Below are 21303 nucleotides of genomic sequence, written 5' to 3'. Positions count from 1 at the left end.
CTTCTAAAGATGAAGAATGAGTACCAGTATCATTACAAACTCATGAGTTTAAGCAATTTGATTTCTTTCAGTCCACTGAGTTATCAATCCATCCTTAAAATTGTACCATCTTTGGACACCAGGATGAATACAAGTTAGCTTCTGAGTCTTTTCTGATATAAAGTGTATTAGTCTTTGAAAGCTTCTTTGCTTTCTGGTATGACAAAATGTTCCAGAATCATCTTGCATATTTATTATGCCAGATCCAGAATCAGCCATTTCTCCAAAGACCCAGGTTCTTTTTAGTGGCAAATGGTATGCTCTGATGCCTGGAACATAAAGCATCATCATCATCATCATCATTTGCTTCCTATGTGACATGCCTTACTCTATTAATCTTCTCAAGATCAGCATAAGGTGGGTATCATTCCCACTTTAGGAATGAGAGACTAGGCAAGGAGAGGTGGAATTTGCCCCCAGTCACATAGGATGTAATCAGTGTTGCAAGATTTGTAAACAGAGGCAGCTTGGTTTCAGAACCTGTTTCAGAGTCTTTGCTGCCTCTGGAATAGTAGCTGATGTCGTATCCAGTTCCTTCTTTCTAAGGATCTGGTGTTAATAATGTTAACTGTATTGATTAAAACATAGTTCAAGTCCAGATTTTCTTTTATATCTGTGTGCAGCATTCTATTATTATCATGTAATATTTGTGTTGTTATATTGTGTGATGATTATGTGGCATTGTTTCTTCTTTCCAGGACTGATGATGAAATCTTAGCCTTTTTCCTTTGCACTTAGTCAACATGGAAGTTTTAAAAATGTTGCTTTTTTCTTCTTTTCTCAAACAGCTTTATTGAGGTATAATTACACAAAATGTACTGCACATATTAAAAGTACCCAAGTGGATAGATTTTTAATGCGTTTAGATACTGTGAAAAATCAACAGTACAATGAAGATAATGAACATATTCATCTTCCTTAAAAGTTTCCTTGTGCTCTTTTGAAGTCCCCTGTTCAACTCCTCCCATCTCTCTTTGTCGGGTAGCAACTAATATGCTCACTGTCACTATACAATAGTTAGCATTTTCTAGAGTTTTATATAATTGACATCAAACAGTGTGTACTCTTTTTGGTCTGACTTCTTTAGCTTGGCTTGGATTTTGAGATACATCTGTAGTTCAGCAATGTGGCAGGATACAAAATCAATGTGCAGAAATCAGTTACTTTTCTATATACTAACAATGTAACTGTAGAAAGAGAAATTAAGGAATCAATTGCATTCACAATAGCAACAAAAACGATAAGATACCTAGGAATAAACCTAACCAAAGAGGTAAATGATCTATACTCTAGAAACTACAGAACACTTATGAAAGAAATTGAGAAAGATACAAAAAGGTGGAAAAACCTTCCATGCTCATGGATTAGAAGAATGAACATAGTTAAAATGTCTGTCCTGCCCAGAGCAATTTACACTTTCAATACCATCCCTTTTAAAATACCATTGGCATTTTTCAAAGAGCTGGAACAAACAATCCTAAAATTTGTATGGAACCAGAAAAAGACCCTGAATTGCCAAGGGAATGATGAAAAAGAAAAACTAAGCTGGGGGCATCACATTGCCTGACTTAAAGCTATATTACAAGGTTGTTATCACTAAGACAGGTATTGGCACAAAAACAGACACGTAGACCAATGGAACAGAATAGAAACTCCAGAAATGGACCCTCAACTCTATGGTCAACTAATCTTTGACAAATCAGGAAAAAAATATCCAATGGAAACAAGACAGTCTCTTCAATAAGTGGTGCTGGGAAAATTGGACAGCTACATATAGAAGAATGAAACTGGACCATTCCCTTACATCATACACAAAGATAAACTCAAGATGGATGAAATACCTCGATGTGAGACAGGAATCCATCAAAATCCTAGAGGAGAACATAGGCAGCAACCTCTTCAACATCAGCCACAGTAACTTCTTTCAAGAAACATTTCCAAATGCAAGGGAAACAAAAGCAAAAATGGACTTTTGGGACTTCCTCAAGATAAAAAGCTTCTGCACAGTGAAGGAAGCAGTCAACAAAACTAAGAGGCAACACACGTAATGGGAGAAAATATTTGCAAATGACACTACAGATAAAGGGCTGATATCCAAGATCTATAAAGAACTTCTCAAACTCAACACTCAGAAAACAAATAACCCAGTCAAAAAGTGGACAGAAGACATGAACAGACACTTCTCCAAAAAAGACATACAAATGGCTAACAAACGCACGAAAAATTGCCAGTATCACTAACCATCAGGGAAATACAAAGCAAAACCACAATGAGAGATCACCTTACACCAGTTAGAATGGCAAAAATTAACAAAACAGGAAACAACAAATGTTGGCAAGGATGTGGAGAAAGGGGAACCCCCTTACACTGTTGGTGAGTGCAAGCTGGTACAGCCATTCTGGAAAACAGTATGGAGGTTCCTCAAGATGTTAAAAATAGAGCTACTCTACGACTCAGAAATTGCACTGCTAGGTATTTACTCCAAAGATACAGATGTAGTGAAAAGAAGGGGCACATGCATCCCAATGTTCATAGCAGCAATGTCCACAATAGCTAAACTCTGGAAGGAGCCGAGACGTCCTTCAATAGATGAATGGATAAAGAAGATGTGATCCATATATACAATGAAATATTACTCAGCCATCAGAAAGGATGAATATCCACCATTTGCATCGACATGGATGGAACTGGAGGAGATTATGCTAAGTGAAATAAGTCAAGCAGAGAAAGACAATTATCATATGGTATCACTCATATGTGGAACATAAAGCAATAGCACGAAGGACCGTAGGGGAAGGGAGGGAAATCTGAAGGGGGAGAAATCAGAGAGGGAGATGAACCATGAGAGACTATGGACCCCCGGAAACGAATTGAGGGTCTCAGAGGGGAGGTGACTGGGGGAGGGGGTAACAGGGTGATGGGTATTAAGGAGGGCAAGTGTTGTGATGAGCACTGGGTGTTACATGTAACTAATGAATCATTGAACACTACATCAAAAACTAATGATGTACTATACAGTGGCTTACTGAACATAATAAAAAAGTAGTTTATCTTTTTATTGTTGTGTGATATTTCATAGTGTGGATATAGCACATCCTTACCAATATTTGGTATAATCAGGGTTTCTTTTTCCCCTCTTAATTTTAGCCATTTTAAAAGGTTTATATTTTTTATCTTATTGTGGTTTGAATTCACATTTCCTTAATGACTAATAATATTGAGCATATCTTCATATGTTGATTTGCTACCTATATATCCTCTTTGGTGAAGTGTCTGTTCTAATCTTTTGCCCATTTCGTTGTTGTATTTATTTTGTTGAGTTTTGAGACTTCTTTATATATTCTGGAGATATACATTTATCAGATGGATAATTTACAAATACTGTATCACAGCATGTGTTTTGTTGTTTTGTCTTTGTGTTCCTAACACTGCTTTTGGTAATATCATTTTCAGATTGTACATTAGTAGTGTATAGAAATAAAATAGATTTTTTTTTAAAGATTTTATTTATTTATTTGACAGAGATAGAGACAGCCAGCGAGAGAAGGAACACAAGCAGGGGGAATGGGAGAGGAAGAAGCAGGCTCATAGCAGAGGAGCCCGATGTGGGGCTCGATCCCAGAACGCTGGGATCACGCCCTAAGCCGAAGGCAGACGCTTAACCGCTGTGCCACCCAGGCGCCCCAGAAATAAAATAGATTTTAAGAAAATGATCTTATATCCTGCAACTTCACTGAAGCCATTTATTGGTTTTGATCATTTTTTGTTGTTGTTATTGTTATCTTTTAGGATTTTCCATGTTTAAGCTCATGTCATCTACTCATAAAGATAGTCTAACTTCTTCCTTCCCAATCTGGATGCTTTTATTTCTTTTTCTTGTCTAATTTCCCTTCCTGGAAATTCCAGTGTGGTACGAATAGCAGTGGTGAGAGTGAACATCCTCATCACATTCTTGATCGTAAGAAGAATACATTCAATTTTCCACCATTAAGTATGATAGCAGCTATGTGATTTTTTTGTATATATCAGGTTGAAGAAGTTTCCTTCTCTTCCTGGTTTATTGAGCATTTTTTTTTCATGAAAATGTGTTGGATTTTGTCTAATACATTTTTTGGTATGTATTGAGATATTCATATAGTTTTTGTCCTTTATTTTATTAACATAGAATATTACATTGATATTTGTACGTTAAAGTAGCCTTGCATTCTGGTATAAATATTGCTTGGTCATGGTATGTAATTTTTTTATACGTTGTTGGATTCTCTTTGCTAGTGTTTAATTGAAGATTTTTACATCTATATTCATTAGGGAGATAAAGTTGCAGTATTATTGTGATGTCTTTGTGTGGTTTTGGTAATGAGATAGTACTGGTTTCATCAAGTGATTCGGGCAGTATTCCCTCCACTTTTTTTTTTTTTTTTTGGATGAGTTTGAGAAACATTGGTGTTAATTCTTCAAATGTTTGGTCGCATTTATTAGTGAAATCATCTGGGCATGGGATTTTCTTTGTGAGAATTTTGTTTTGATTCCTAATTCAGTTGTTTTACTTACTATTTGTCAGCTGAGATTCTGTATTTGGTTCTGAGTTAGTTTAGGTAATATTTTTGTCTCCAGGAATTTGTCTTGGCATCTCATCTAGGCTATCTACTTTGCTGGCCTTCCATTGGTTATGATATTCTCTTATAATCCCCTTTTATTTCTATCAGGCATTAGTAGTGTACTCTTTTATTTCTTATTTTCGTAATATGTATTTTCACTCTTTTTTTTTTAAATCTTGGGGTAGTTTAGCTATAGTTTTATCAATTTTATCACCAAATTTATTTACCCTTTTAAAAATGGTTTTGGGATTTTATCTGACTTGTGAAGCTACTTAACAGAGTTTTTATCAACTGATTTTTATGAAAGCCTCTGCTTGCTTTGTAAAACATTGTTTGTAAAGCTTCTGGCATGACCGTGTGATGCTGTCGCCCTCTGTCTTTGTTTTTTCTATGTGATTAATCATCTCATCTCCCATGGATGGAAGAGGTTGGCAGGTGTGTGAAGTGGGGATACAGAAGAAAGTATGTTCAAATGCCTTTAATGGGAAGAATTTTTTTCTTGGCTAGTGTCCAAAGTTAGAATAAAGTACACTAGTGCCACCATGCTATGTTTCTGTAATACTTAGTGACCCTCAGGGAACAGTGTCTGCTTTGGTGCTAAGATTTGCATGTCTCCTTTGTATACCGATTTCACTAAATTCATCAGAAATGCTTTCGGATTTTCTGTTTGCTACTTTAGATAGCAGTGGCTTTTACGAGTAAAGAGATTTGTTTCTATGATCTGCTGTCCAAAGGAGGATTTCCTTGTCAATATAAACTCCAAGGCCTGAAAGGAACGCCAATTTGTATGGAATATTGGTATGACCCCCTTGATGCCAACGAATCAGTTCTTTCTTTTGGGGACATAACTGGAAAGGTAAGTGAGGAAAGGAAAGATTGAACTATGGATTTATTTTAGTTTTTTTCTTTTTTTCTTTTTTATAATAAGTTTTTATTATGTTATGTTAGTCACCATACAGTACATCCCTGGTTTTTGATGTAAAGTTCGATGATTCATTAGTTACGTATAACACCCAGTGCACCATGCAATATGTGCCCTCCTTACTACCCATCACCAGTCTATCCCATTCCCCCACCCCCTCCCCTCTGAGGCCCTCAGTTTGTTTCTCAGAGTCCATAGTCTCTCATGTTTCATTCCCCCTTCTGTTTACTATGGATTTAATCATCAAACTGTAGCTTGGTATAGAAATAGAATACAAAGAGGGTGACCTCTGAACTTACAGATTATAAGGCCACACATACTGGACATAGAAAAGATGGATTAGGTCACAGTTCCTTTTCTTGCTTACAAAGACAATCTTCATGTGGTTTTCTTGCCAATTATTAAATGCCTAAAGTTATCTCTTACAACTCTTTCAGATTAATTATACTGGTTTTCATTCACAAGCCTCCTCTGTAACAGCCTCCTGGGCAGTGCTTAGTTCCTGTGTCATGTAACAGCGGGATAGATGCATTCGTGAGGATAGCACACAAACCCAGACATTGGATACGATGATTTGTCTTCCTATGACATTCCACCCACCTGCTGCAAGAGTATTACGTGCTGAATGACACAAGAATATGCCCACGAACACTGAAGTAGTCTGATTTGAACAATTTCCTTTCCTACTCGTGAAAGCTTTGCATTCTTTGTGTGTTTAATAACAAGTGTATCATAAAAGCAAATAATGAGCTGCCCTTGGTAATTTCTTTACCAACATGGTCATTGTTCTGTCTTTTACTATAACTGCCTGCATCCTTTAAATAATATTGGGGAAATTCCCATTAATTCAATAGCTATTCCTTAATAATCCTTTAAAAAATATTTTATTTATTTATTTGACCGAGAGCACAAGCAGAGAGAGAAGCAGGCTCCCCGCTGATGCAGGACTCGATCCCACGATCCCGGGATCATGGCCTGTGCTGAAGGCAGATGCTTAACCAACTGAGCCACCCAGGCATCCCTATTCCTTATTAATCTTAAGGAACATCAAATCTTTGGCAACAATTACACCGTCCATGTGTGTTTTCCTTTCAACATCTCTCTTAAGGTTCAGGCAGTTGCTTTCACGACGGCCTTGATTTCCCTGTTTGAGCGTCCTGGAAGTGCACACGAAGATGCAGAAGCCACGGTGACCATCAGCTGGGCAGAGCTGCGCTCTGGCTCTCACAGGTGCTGCTGCACATTAGAGCACAATCTTCATCACGGAGACTGGGTCAGGCAAGGTACTGAAGTTGAGCAGTAATGAAGGAGATGGCCACCTTCAACTGCTACATTTATCTTCTTTGATGAAAATGTTTCCCACAAACTGTTAGTCTCAAAACCAGTAATTGGTTCTCTGGAGGTTTTGGCCTGGACTGTCTGTTAGCTTCTGCACACTAGCAGGAATTTCTTTCTTTTCTTTCCTTCTAAAATGTAATGCAATTAATTCAGGGGAACTGTGCACTCAAGACATCTCAAGAGAAGAAAGAATATGGTCACAGAATCCATTTAACTCCAACCCAACTCTGATCCTAAAAATCTCCTCTAGTCACATCCAGGGCTACTCAGAGAACGTAACAAGTTCCCTCAAAACCACTCCTTTGTTTTCTTCATGTTTTCATGAAAGTATATTAGTTTGACCATCTTCAAAATGGATCTTCTTAATTTTCTTCTTTTCCCCCTCTTTGCTGATATGACTGAGTTCCTCTGATGTAAAGTACTTGAGCAGTCTGTGTGATAGGACTATGCTATAAAACAGCATCTATGGAAAGCCACAACTTTCTTAAAACCTTGTCACCAGTGAGTTTGCTAGTTTCACAATATATCTAATTTTTACAAAATTTGCATATGATGGTTCAAGATCCACATGTGCAATACTTGCTCTGATGTCTCTTTTGGTCCAGATGCTAAAGACTATGGTCATTTTTTCACTTCTAAATTGCTACATTCAATTACTCCCATTGAAAGGAATGGAAACTAACAATCTCTTTGACTGTTATGTCATAGGTCTATTCCTCATATACTTTGAAGGGGAGACAGTCAAATGGACCCAGCTAGTAGTTTTAGCCTCTTTGGGGTATTTGTATTTTTTTTCTTCAATATAAATCTTATCATGCCTTTGGTACCTTCTGCCCATTCCTTAATTCTGGAATGATATTGAATGTGGGAAAAACAAAAGATCGTATTTTTTGGTTTTCTACTATGTGTCACAGGTACAAAATTATGTGTTATGTTTGCATAACATGGAAACAAGAATCACAGTACTAGGAACTGTACAGAGCTATTGCAGCTTCTTCCAAACAAGCATGGTAATTGAAGTATGGTTGACACACAGTGTTGCATTAGTTTCAGGTGTACAATATAGCAATTCCACAGTCTGTATGTTATACCGTGTTTGCCACAAGTATAGCTACCATCTGCTACCATATAATGCTATTACAATATCTTTGACTTTATTCCCTATGCTGTGCCTTTCATTCCCATGATTTATTCATTCTGTAACTGGAAGTCTGTATTTCCCACTCCCTTTCATCCATTTTGTCCATCCCCCACCCTCAGCAAGCATCAGTTTGTTCTCTGTCCTTATGGGTCTCTTTTTGCTTTTTTTTGTTTATTTATTCATTTGTTTTGTTTTTTAGATTCCACATATAAGTGAAATCGTGTGGTATTTGTCTTTCCCTGTCTGATTTATTTCACTTAGCATAATATCCTTTAGGTCCATTTATGTTGTTGCAAATTAGAAGCTCTCATTCTTTTTTATGGCTGAGTAATAGTCCAGTGTGTGTGTGTGTGTGTGTGTGTGTGTGTGTGTGTGTGTGTATGTATATACACCACATCTTCTTTATTTTCCATATCTTGTCTATTGTAAATAATGCAATAACATAGAAGGGCATATATCTTTTTGAATGAGTGCTTTTGGGTTTTTTAGGATAAATACCTAAGAGTAGAATTACTGGATCATGGTATTTCTATTTTAATTTTCTGAGAAACCTCCACAGTGGCTACACAATCTACATTCCCACCAACAATGCATAAGGGTTCCTTTTTCTCTATATCCTCACCAACATTTGTTATTTATTTTCTTTTTGATTCTATCCATTCAGACAGGTGTAAGGTGATATCTCTTGTGGGTTTGATTTACATTTCCCTGATGATTAGAGAAGTTGAGCATCTTCTCATGTGTCTATTGGCCATCTGTATATCTTCTTTGGAAAAATAACTATTCATGTCCCCTGCCCATTTTTTTTTAAGATTTGATTTATTTATTTGACAGAGAGAGAAACAACCAGTGAGAGAGGGAACACAAGCAGGGGGAGCGGGAGAGGAAGAAGCAGGCTCCCAGGGGAGCAGGGAGTGCAATGCGGGCCTTGATCCCAGGACCCTGGGATCATGCCCTGAGCCGAAGGCAGATGCTTAACGACTGAGCCACCCAGGTGCCCCCCTGCCCATTTTTTAATTGGATTATTAATATTTTTTTGCATTGATTTATATAAGTTCTTTATATATTTTGGATACTAATCCCTTTTTGGTTATATCATTTGCAAATATCTTCTTCCATTCAGTAGGATGCCTTTTCATTTTGTTGATGGTTTCCTTTGCTGTGAAAAAGCCTTTTATTTTGGTGCAGGTCCAGTAGGTTATTTTTACAAGTATGATATTTTACTACATAAAACAAAAACTAGATAGACTATAGTAATAAAGTAATAGCTTTTAAAAATCTACTTGTAGTAGGCTTCCTGAAGTTTGGTGTATTATTTGAGTTCCATGACCTTAAATTAATAAGAATATGTACAGAGAAGTAGCTAACAGAATTCTGTTTAAATTTGATATTATTTTCTCTGAATATGAAATACTAAATACAAAATACTCTCTTCATACTCAGAGAATGAAAAGTTCCTACTCTAGACCCTGTCATAGTTTCGTTTAAACCTCTCCAAAATCAGCTGTGCTGTAAAGTAACCACTTATAAGTCTGTTAAGTCTGTAAAGGTGCAAGACAAGGATTTTTCTATAGGTCCATGTGAAGTCATTGCTCATCATGTTTCCAAAGTATCATTCTGATCTTTGGTTCCCTCGTCTACTGACAAAAGAACATGGGAACTTAGTTTAGTATCAGCACTATAATTCATGTTTATGACCAAAAAAATCCAACTTTGGAGTCTGGCTTCTAAATCACTGCAATTAGGAATTGGTTACAGAAAAGTTTTACATGTAAAAGCAATATCAAGGATCTTTGCTGTCTAATTTGGATTACATTTTTCTTAGCTCTGTGAATCAAAACTCATTATAATTAAGTGAATAATTTTTAGAAAAATAGCTGAAAAATATATTTATTTTAGTCAGTTTGAACTGCAGACTTAATGTGTCAATCAAACAACAATTATTTATCTTTTATGTGATTTAAAACTGTCTTAGGCATTGGAGACTGTAGAAGAAAGATTAATTATAACTCTTAAGCTTAGTATATGAACAAGAATTAACATAAAATAATTTATTAGAGCATTGTACAATAGTATTGAAAATTAACTACTAAACCATATAAGCAAGATATTAACTCCCATAGTAATGCTTAAGCAGCAAATTTATGAGGAAAAGCTTTGAGGGTGGGTGGTGCTACTTGAAGGATGGGTAGATGGAGGGAAAGAGGGAGGGCATGGTGAACATGAGTAAAGGAAGACAAGCAGACCTAATGATGGGGTGAGAGATGGACATGAATAGGTCAGAGGCTGAGTATTGAGGAAATAAATGTGAATAGGTCTAATAGGGACACATGTTGGAAATCTTGGTGGCTTGCCCAGTTTACACTTGCTGGAAAGTGAAACAGTGAAGTACTGAAGGTTTCTGAGGACACTTGGAAAGACCTGATGCACACAGTATTTAGGAAAGATTTGTTCGGTAGTTCTGTCTGGTGTAGGTTAGAGGACAAAGAATGAAGCTACAATCAGACTGGTCAATTAGAAGGCTTTTGATTATGAGAAACTAGAAGTGATAAAGCAAGGAAAAAAATAAGCAACCTTCTGAAACAGGAATCTTCAAGGACTTGAGGTCTGAAAATGTGGAATGATGAGTCATTTTAGAATGTCCTACAAAGACATCAGTTTCCAGGTGAGGAATGTTCTATTTGCAGATCACAGATGCCCTCTTGGGCCCAAAGTTCAGATTCTTCTCCACTCACCTTCTCAATGTGGACTCTCTCTGAAGGATCCCTTATTCTTGGATAACCCAGATCCTGCCACCAAAGAAGAGTCCTTCTTGCCAGTGTCGTTCCTGAAACTTCCCTTCCCTTTACCAAACTCCTTATTCTGCTGCTGCTTCAATATGATTCCGATGGACTTTTCCTCGCATGATCTGCAGGGTTCTCAATTTGGGCTATGCTCCTGGCTTCTTAAGAATCTTGCTTTCAGATGCTGCTCAATCTGTGAAACAATCCTAAAAATTTCTGTACCTACATTAGAACTTTTGTTCTGTCATAACTCTTTCAAACCCAGAGGAAATGTGGATGCCTCACATGCAAACCACATGTATACATAAACTGAGAACTAAAACAAGCTTCTTAGGGCATACAATATGTCCTTTATTCTCCTTAGTGTCTGCTCTAACACGTGGTACAATGCTTTGTCAAATTTTCCCTTTCTCACTGATTTTAAGCAATTTCCTTGTGATGTGCTCCAGTTTTCTTGGTGTGTGTGTGTGTGTGTGTGTTTATGCTGCTTGGAATTCATTGAGATTCTTGGATATATGGCTCTGTAGTTTTCATTAAATTTGGAAATTTTTCTATTGTTATTTTTTCCAAGATTTTCTGTCCCCCCCCACTTTTTGGGGGGGACTCTCATTATATGTATCTTAGATGTTTCATATTATCCTACAAGTTATGGAGGCTTTATACATTTTTATTCAGTCTTTAAAAAATTTATTTTAAATCACTGTGTTTTAGGTTAGCTAGATTTTATTTCCATGTCTCCAAGTTCCTGTTTCTTTTCTTCTGAGATGTTGCAAAGTGGTTTCAAAGGATGAGGCTGCCTCTCTGGTTCCCGTGGGGCAGACTGCCTCAACCTACCTCCTACGGGGTGAGGGCTCTGCAGAGAGTCGTGGTTGGCCACACTCAGAGGAGTCAGGAGAGCAGTGGGTCACCTCAGAGAGCCACATGGGTGGGGTCACTGCCACAGTATGGACCACCCACCAAGCCACAGGGGTAACATTGCCATTCCAGTGGATTTGAAAGACAGAGCATCAAGCCAGAAAGGATTATTCTTGGCTGTTCAATGTAGTTCTCCCTGTTAGACTTTGTATTTCCTTGGTATCTATTACCCCTTTCTTCTTTCCTATTTCTCCCTTTTGGAATGGGAATGCCTATTACATGCGTGTTCCACCACTTTTGGGGAAGCACACAACTTGTTTGATTTTCTAAGTTCACAGCTTGGAAAGGAATTTTCCTCAGGATGAATTGTATCCCAAGTCTTACCAGTATCTGATTTAGATGAGACTTTAAACTAAGACTTTAGAGTTGATGCTGGAATGAGTTAAGACTTTTGAGAATATTAGGATGTAATTTGCATTTGAGAAAGGCATGGATGGGAGAAGGGCAGAATGTTATGGACCAAATGTTTGTGTCTCCTCCCAAATTCATATGTTGAAATTCTAACCCCCATACGATGGTATTAGAAGATAGTCCTTTGGGAGGTGGTTAGGTCTGGAGAGTTTAGCTCTCATGAATAGCATTCATGTCTAATAAGAGACCCCAGAGAGTCTCTCACTTTTTCTCCATGTGAGGACACAGCAAGAATTAGGCCATCTATGAACCAGGAAATGGGCCCTTACCAGACACACTCTCAGCACCTTGATCTTGGACTTTCTTTTTTTTCCTTTTTTTTTTTTTTAATATTTTATTTATTTATTTTGACAGAGAGACAGCCAGCGAGAGAGGAAACACAAGCACGGGGAGTGGGAGAGGAAGAAGCAGGCTCCCAGCCTCGGAGCCTGATGTGGGGCTCGATCCCAGAATGCCGGGATCACGCCCTGAGCCAAAGGCAGGCACTTAACGACTGTGCCACCCAGGCACCCCGATCTTGGACTTTCTGTCTCCAAAACTGTGAAAAACAAATGTCTGTTGTTAAGCCACCCAGTTTGTTTTATTATAGCAGCCCGAACAGACTAAGACCTTGGATAAATACTATTGAAAAATATTGCAAAATGAAAGAGAAATATCAAAAGAAATCCTACTAAATATTGGTAGATACAAAATTTTTTTTAAATAGGGGGTTATTTATGGTTAAAAAAGTGCGGTAAAAAAATTACAAATAATGTACAGTTTAGTAGTCCTATATGAATGGATATTGATGAAAATGAATAAAAAAGATAATTTAAAAGGAGAAAGTACAGAGTATAGAAAGGTAAAGAGTCTTTATAGATTTTCTCTTATTTCCAATTATATATATTTATATATATTTTTAAAGATTTTTTTAATTTATTCTACAGGATAGAGACAGCCAGCGAGAGAGGGAACACAAGCAGGGGGAGTGGGAGAGGAGGCTCCCAGCCTCGGAGCCTGATGTGGGGCTCGATCCCAGAACGCCGGGATCATTCCCTGAGCCGAAGGCAGATGCTTAACCGCTGTGCCACCCAGGAACCCCTCTTATTTCCAATTATAGATTTGAAGCTCAAAGTACCTCTGGAAGGAGGACCCATTTCAGTCCCAACCAGTGAATGAATGCCCGTTCTCAGATTTAGCAATCGAAATTAGAAGTTTAAATACAACTTTTTTGTTTGTTTGCAGCTCAGTTATTTCCGGATGAGGAGAAGGAAAGAAATGTTGAAATGAAGCAGAGGGAAAGAGGAGGGCAGGCTGGAGTCAAAAATAGAACAGTGGGCTTAGTAGTGAGTATGCTCCCTGGTCCACAAGGCTGTTCCTACTGGGAATAAGCAACCAATGGTTGCTTTCATTTGATTTTTTTTTCTTTTTTACCCCAGCAACATGAATTGATATTCTTAGAACTCCTCAAGAAATATTTTGGCTGATTTTATTCTTAGTGTGAGGAAAGAATATACAATTGAGGAAAGAAAGAAATACATGAGCACGTAAGGTAATAATGTTTCATAGAAGCTAAGGATAAAATATTTATAAAGCTGAAATGTCAAAGGAAAAACTTAGTTTCAAACATGAGAGTATTAAGTTACTGGTTTAAGATAGGGTTCAGATTCCTTATTTAAAACTTTGAAGGAGAAATGTTTTCATCTCGTCTGAGTGGTTTTGTGTCATATTTTAATAGAGAAATAATTATATTCTGAAATGCTTATGAAGTAACGACAGATTTTATGCAATAGTGGCAAGACATAAGTGTCTTGAATCTCAGAGGAGTTTTCCCTTTTTTGGTCCCAGATAATTGCATCCTCATATAGACAACATCATTGGAAACCTTGGGTACTATAGACTGGAAGTGTAGCTTCTGAAAAAGTGAGCACTAAATTGTCAATAATAAAAACCATTGATTTATTATTATTATTATTATTATTATTATTATTATTATTATTACGTTGAAAGGTGTTTGTCCCCTTTGTTTGACCACTGCTAAAAGAAAGTACAAAATAGTTTAGACTGATACTCAAATCAGTAATTGCTGCACTAATTAATGGAGGTGTGCCAGAGAATTTAGAATACAGAGCCCAGGTTGCATTTCCTTTGGAAACCTTCACAATTGATAGAGATTAAGTTTGGAAGAGAAGCTACATTTAGTATCTTGTTGTGCCTTGTTCCACTTCCCTGCATCTAAATTAGTCCAGAAAAAAGATGGTGCATCCCTGAGTTAGCTAGAACACCATGTCCTTCCTACCAGTTCTCTCGCTGTATTTAAAACAGTTGAAATCAGCTTTGAGCTGGTGGCCTTGGTTTGAAGAAAGAGGTCTCTTCCTGCAGCTTGTTTAACAGCATGGTGGAAGGTGAGGATTCATTTGTATCATGAACACGGGTCGAATCAGTATTTTGAGAAGTCATTAAATTAACTGCATTATTATTTTTTAATGTGCTTAGCAGTGGGGAATTAGGTGCATTTTGATTTTTTAAAATGAAATAGATAGGGTTATTCTCTCTCTCCTTCTTGAAATGGTAGTTGCTCAGAATATAGAAGGCTGTGTGGGGGCCTCAGAGGATGAGACTCCAACTTCGAAATAAGAAACGCAACAGAAAACAAATGCCCTCAAGCAAAAGAACATCAAGAAAGTTCAAGATAAGGTGTTTTCCAAAATCATACAACTCATAAAGTAAAAAAGCTTAGAAAATGATCACAAGAATTCCTAGTTAGAAATGGCCCAATTTTGGGGTGCCGGGGTGGCTTGGTTGAGCATCTGCCTTTGGCTCAGTTCATGGTCCCGGGGTCCTGGGATCGAGCCCAACATTGGACTGTGCTCAGTGGAAAGTCTGCTTCTCCCTCTCACAGAGGGAGCTCTGTGCTCTCTCTCTTTCTCTCAAATAAATTAATTAATTAAATTAAATCTGAAAGAAAGAAAGAAAGAAAGAAAGAAAGAAAGAAAGAAAGAAAGAAAGAAAGGAAGGAAGAAAGGAAGAAAGGAAGAAAGGAAGAAAGGAAGAAAGGAAGGAAGGAAGGAAGAAAGAAAAAGGGGCCAATTTTCTACTCTGCTCCAGCTTCTACCTGTTGGCAGGTGATACAAAGCGGCCTCATTCTAGCTTATTCCAACTTCGCCTAACAGCATTACTTACTCAGTTTTCAGGTATCACTTTTCATTTTCAAATCACTTTTCCCACATTAACTAATTGCCATTACACGGGGTCGTTTCGACAGCACAAATGAGGACAGGGATCAGTGGCAGTTCCCTTAATGCCTTTTTTTATGACTAAGTGGCAAAGAGCGGAAACACGGAAAGTGAGCATCTTAATGGACGGACATGATCAGGTTGTCTTTTTTTCCTCTCAAAATATTATCTAAAAGTAATTTAAAAAATACTTTACCAATCTTCAAACTCACTGAGTTTTAAAAACAAATCGTTTATTTTATCAGTTCTGCTCATTCCCTTGCTTGATATTTTAAAAACTTCTTCATTATAACCTATCATTTCCTTTGCTGTCTTCAAGAAGTGAGGAACACATTTTTATTTATCAGATAATTTTATTTTAAGGAAATGGCTTTAACCTCACCTCTTCTTACTCAGGCATTCTCAGGAACTCTGACATTCCACAATCTAATCAGATACAAGTTATATCTTGGTCTAGAAATAAAGTGTGAATTGTTGAGCCTCCGATATGTAACACTACAGGCCCATAAATGTCACTCGGTAGCCTGCGGAGTCAAATCTAAAAGCAATACTTTGAATTCCAGAGCAGAATGTACTTCTTTATATGTTTCTCTTTATAGCCTCGAAACTGAAGATTATAGTTGGATATAATGTGGGAACACATGACAAAGTAATTTTCTGGGTGGAAATACTTTATTTTGGTTGTACTATAATATTATAAAATTTCCATGGATTTGAAGATATAATTACAGTATTGTTATACACTTTAGATTTTATAATATTGCTTCATTGAGTCAAGTTACAATAACCCTCAGCATTTTCTGTAAACAAAAGGAATATTTTCAGTGAGGTTGCTTCCTATAAGAACAATTGTCATCAGATTTTAGACCGTTGGTACTTCCCGTAAAGTAGCAGCAGGGGAGTAGAGGTGCTCAGGGAACTTTATGGCCCAGAAATTAATTGCTCCCTATTGAGGCTCAGACGACTCACCTTTATAGGATCTGATCAGTTCTTAGGTTTGTTCTCCCTTCCTTCCTCTCTCTCTCTTTCTCTTTGAAAGAAAGACAGATGAGAGAAAAGAATGGAGAGAAAACAAGGAGGACATATGAATACCGTTCCTAGAGGATAAGAGCTATTTGCCTTTCGGAGCCAGTGAGTCTGATAGAAATGGAAAGATCCTCCTGACAAAAGGCAGCAAGATCTGGCAATCCCACTCTAACATTCTAGACCAGTCATGACTTAAATAAACCATGGTTTCGGCATAAGTTGGACCTTGGGGAGCAGCAGATGGCTGGTAAGCTCCTGTTTGCCTGCTTCAAACCCAGGAGGAAGAACCTAGGAATCTGGCCAATTACTCATCTTTATTCTCCAGAATCCCATATGATTATTGTGACTAATGTTTCCTGCCATGTGTTCCAACTGAAAAAAATTTCAAGGTATCCTGAGATTGGGTAAAATGTCTGAATGCAGACTTAGCTGTAACTTCTCATTGTAAATTCTTTCATGGAGGGGGGGGAGCATTCAGAATGAGGTATTCCCCACATGTCAGGCTGAGTGATCATAATTTGGGTTTCATTTTTGACTTCAGGTATTAAAACAGTTTTATTTTGCTCATGTGTTGTGAGAAACCAACGAAAGATCTTTTCTTTTTTTATCAGTTACTTACAATGCATCTTTAGATGCTATCATTTCCAGTACAACCAGCAATTCAAACACTGTGGTGCTGGCTTGGAGAGAGAAATCAAAAAAGCATCTTAAAATGACATCCTTCAACGTCGCCGAAGGCATTCATGCTTTTGATTACCACTCTCAGCTCAATTTAATTGGTATGTAAAATAAATCATGATAACTACGAGGGCCTCATAAATAGTCTGGGATACATGTTGGTATGCAGGGAGCCTCTCCACCTTGTTGCTTTATTGCCGGGGAGACCGACTTGAACAGCTCACATTTTATTGCCCGAGAATGTCTAATAATGATGCATTATGACGTGCGGCACCTAGGAACTACTACATTGGGGTGAAAACATGAGAAAGCGCCCCAATGCTTTCATGAGTGTTTTTATTAGAATCTGTGGGGGTGTAAGGTGATATAGAAGCAGAAGACAGTTTTTGTGCGGTGTCTGCTCTTCTGCCATCTCTCTGACCCCACCAAATGCTCTGCCTGCTGCTGCCGCCACGCTACAGCGCATGCGCCTGCCACAGCGGCAACCTGTAGGCCGCTTTTCCCCTTTCAGAATACAGCCTCCAGTGCTTTTTGAACATTTTCAGATTATCTGAATTTTAGTTTAAAATGAGAGTTTCTTGTTTGGATATAAAAGAGTACATGTTACCTGAAGAAATAATCTGTAAAATTTTTAGACGTTAACTATTTAAATAAGATATATGACATTTTGAAAGCTGATAATTTGGTATATAATATCTCTATATATGTGTATATATTCAAACATTGTAAAAAAAAGGTGAGATATTAAAAATTAATAGAGTAGTGACAGAGAATGAACATACATGGCCTTTGGAATGGGTCATATTAATATAAGCCTAATTCAATAATTATCATTCATAGAGTACTGATACCAGCTAGGAGGCTGAGTCTCTAAAATCCCTACTGATCATGGCTGACAGTCATGGTAAAAGATACTTCAGATATGAACTCATGAATATGCCAGTATCCACCTTTCAGGGAGAATTGTAGACTTATTAGAGAAGGCTGGGTTAGCCAACTGAGTTTGAAAGGACTCAAATATCAACCATTTCATTGATTCATTGATTACTTAGCCCCCTGACACTGATCACTTCTTTATACCTAGCATAGTGCTGGAAAAATAAGAGGGAATGAGCTTAGCTCTACATTTGGCCCTCAGCAAGAAAGACAAAGAGCTCTCTACAGAGTTTCCACAGACCTGAAGACCCACTGTACCCCCCCCCCCACTCTTGATGCACTCCCTCAGTAAAACCAGTTCATGATCAAAAAAATCTTATTCTCTCAGAGTAGGTTAAAGGTATAATTCTGCTGTTTGTGTGCTTGTAAATACTGAATTATTTATATGGTGGTGGAAATAATTTGTTTCCATATACTTTCTCATTAATTTGGAGACTTTAAATATTGTTTTAGTTCTTGCTCACTCCTAGGAGTACTGTAACTTGGTCCACATTCCTAGGTTGTGCTAGCCGGAGTGGGAAAACATCAAGACTGGGAAGCAGGATTTTGTGCCCTCCTGGTTGGGCTGCTGGTTGCCTCCTAAACGGGACGTTATTGTCCTGTCACCTCACGTTCACTCCTTCCATGTCAGCCATTTCCAGTGATAGAACTCATGCCCCATTAGCTTGACATGGTCTTCCTTCCTTCAAGGCAGGGTGCATTAGTGCTCAGACGCATTTAACAACCCCCAGATAGGTGACACATATTCATTTCAAAAAGGAAATTGTATGGGTTGTTCATGTTACTAAAACCACTTTTCCCCCTTCTAATTCTGATTAGCAACTGCTGGCATCAACAATAAAGTTTGTCTTTGGAACCCCTATGTTGTCTCTAAGCCAGTTGGTGTCCTTTGGGGTCATTCAGCCAGTGTAATAGCTGTCCAATTCTTTGCTGCAAGAAAACAACTCTTCAGCTTCTCCAAAGATAAAGTAAGTAACATTGTACATTTAATTTATTTAGTTCTGCCTCCTCAGTTCCTACCTAAATCTATCTGTGGACCTGAATTCCTCTGAGGGATGGGTGGATTTTTAAAATACACTGGCTAACTACTATGGCTTTGGAAATCTATATTAGAAAAGATATTTATGGTAACTTAAGCATAGTCCTGGACAACTGAGCGAAGTATTTCATTAAAAAACTTTTAAACCATATACTCATGGATTTAATCCTTATAACTGCATTCTCAAAAGATCACATCTTGAGAGTTTCCAAAGTTCTCACTAATTCAATAGAGCAAACAAGTGGAGATGAGGAAGTGTTGCTTGGTAATGGTAGGATATGGAAGAGGCATAGCTAATTAGCTATTTTTGTTTTGATATTGAGGAAACTCAGAAATCAAAGTTAATCTGAAGACTATCAAGTATATTAACATTTCAATTATGTATATCAGTCCATTTCTCTTTGGAGACATTTATGGGATATTTTAAATATGGTGGAAAAAAACATGGTGCCAGAACCAGGCAGTCCATGTCAAATCCTGACCACATTATTTACTACCATATCTCCTTAGGAAAACTTCTTAATCTCTAACAATCTTGTCACTTGTTTCTATGTAAAACTTTCATTTTCCTTAATGCCTGATTTTATAGATCCAGGTAACGTGATAGATTTCAAGACATTTGGTTGTGAGAGAAGAAGGTTGAGCAATAGGCTTACTGAGGACAGGCTCTGAGACTTTCAGTGAATCTGACTTTTTATTTTATTCTAAAATGATACATGTATATGTAAAAGTTAAATAGAAACTCATCTTCGGGGCGCCTGGGTGGCACAGCGGTTAAGCGTCTGCCTTCAGCTCAGGGCGTGATCCCGGCGTTACGGGATCGAGCCCCACATCAGGCTCCTCCGCTATGAGCCTACTTCTTCCTCTCCCACTCCCCCTGCTTGTGTTCCCTCTCTCGCTGGCTGTCTCTATCTCTGTCAAATAAATAAAATCTTTAAAAGAAAAAAAAAGAAACTCATCTTCAACTCCTTAACTCTACCCCACCCACAAGTCCTGCCAAACTTGCTTTTTTTACTGACTTACCTATTGTATAAATCTTCTCCTCTCTCAGCTGCCACTGCTCAAATAAAAAACTCATCTTCTTTTGCCCAAAATTTTGCAAGGCTTTTCTAACCTGTCTCCCTACTTTCAGATTGGTCTGACTCTAATCTATCCCTTTTCCTGCTAATGAAGTAGTTTGTAAAAAAACTTTTAGCACTTCATCTAATCCTCAGTCTAAATATCAACTCCAGAATTCTTAAACTTTTGTACAAAGCCCTCCCCCAGTCTGTTACCCCTACTTTATTTCCTGCTTTTCTCTTTTGTTCATTTAATCCTCCAGCCATATCGCACCATTGGCTGTTCCCGCCATGCTGCCTTATGGCTCTGCAGTGTGCTCTTCCTTCTGCCTTTGGTTCCCTCTCCTTGATGATCAACTGGCAAATGCCTGTTTATCTTCAAAGTTTCAGACTTTTTGTAATCTTTCACACAGACCTAGGTGTTTCCTTCTTTTCACTCCAGTTGCACCTGTGTGTCTCTCATCAGAACATGTAACCTGTTGTATTAAAATTGTTAGTTTGCTTCCTTAAGCAGGGGTAGTATCTTTTCAGCTGGTATACTTTTTTTTTTTTTAAAGATTTTTATTTATTTGACAGAGATAGAGACAGCCAGTGAGAGAGGGAACACAAGCAGGGGGAGTGGGAGAGGAAGAAGCAGGCTCATAGCGGAGGAGCCTGATGTGGGGCTCGATCCCATAACACCGGGATCACGCCCTGAGCCGAAGGCAGAGGCTTAACCGCTGTGCCACCCAGGTGCCCCTCAGCTGGTATACTTGGTATCCATCACAGTGCCTGGCACCTTGTCTTGTTTGCTCAATGGTTATTTGTTTACACTTTGAAGTGAAGACATATTAACCTAAAGTACCAAAAAACTCAGACTAAAAACTTTTTTAATGTCCTAGTCAAATTCAGTTTTTTAAATTTTTGAGATCTTTGAGCACTTTGTTATGACTTCTAGTACCAAATTTAATGTAATGGGTTTTATATACTCAAAGGTTATATATGTATCTCTCACTAGATTTTGAGTCCTTAAAAGCAAAGATTATTGGTTGAATGCATTTTTTGTGTTTCCCAGGACATAGCCCATGTTAACATACACTAAACACATGTTGAATATAACATATAAAATAGTGTAACTCAACCAGTTGATGGGATTCATTAGGTTAAGGACTAGATCTTTTTTGGATTGTGCCAAACACATAGTAGCTCCTCAAGAAATCTTGAA

At 37.8% G+C, this 21303-nt stretch overlaps 1 protein-coding gene across 1 annotated transcript in view; it reads left to right on the top strand.

The window, feature by feature from the left end:
- WDR49 (WD repeat domain 49) overlaps window positions 1-21303 on the top strand; it is a 128021-nt gene that overhangs the window by 22317 nt on the left and 84401 nt on the right. The window contains 4 exon segments of the mRNA XM_087861381.1: window positions 5317-5493; window positions 6668-6842; window positions 17000-17167; window positions 18822-18970. Coding sequence (XP_087717507.1) covers window positions 5317-5493; window positions 6668-6842; window positions 17000-17167; window positions 18822-18970 — 669 coding nt within the window.

This window comes from Ursus americanus, chromosome 4 (genome assembly GCF_024610735.1).
Source record: "Ursus americanus isolate L20-20 chromosome 4, mUrsAme1.1.p, whole genome shotgun sequence".
Taxonomy (NCBI): domain Eukaryota; kingdom Metazoa; phylum Chordata; class Mammalia; order Carnivora; family Ursidae; genus Ursus; species Ursus americanus.
This window is presented reverse-complemented; position numbering and strand designations above follow the sequence as displayed.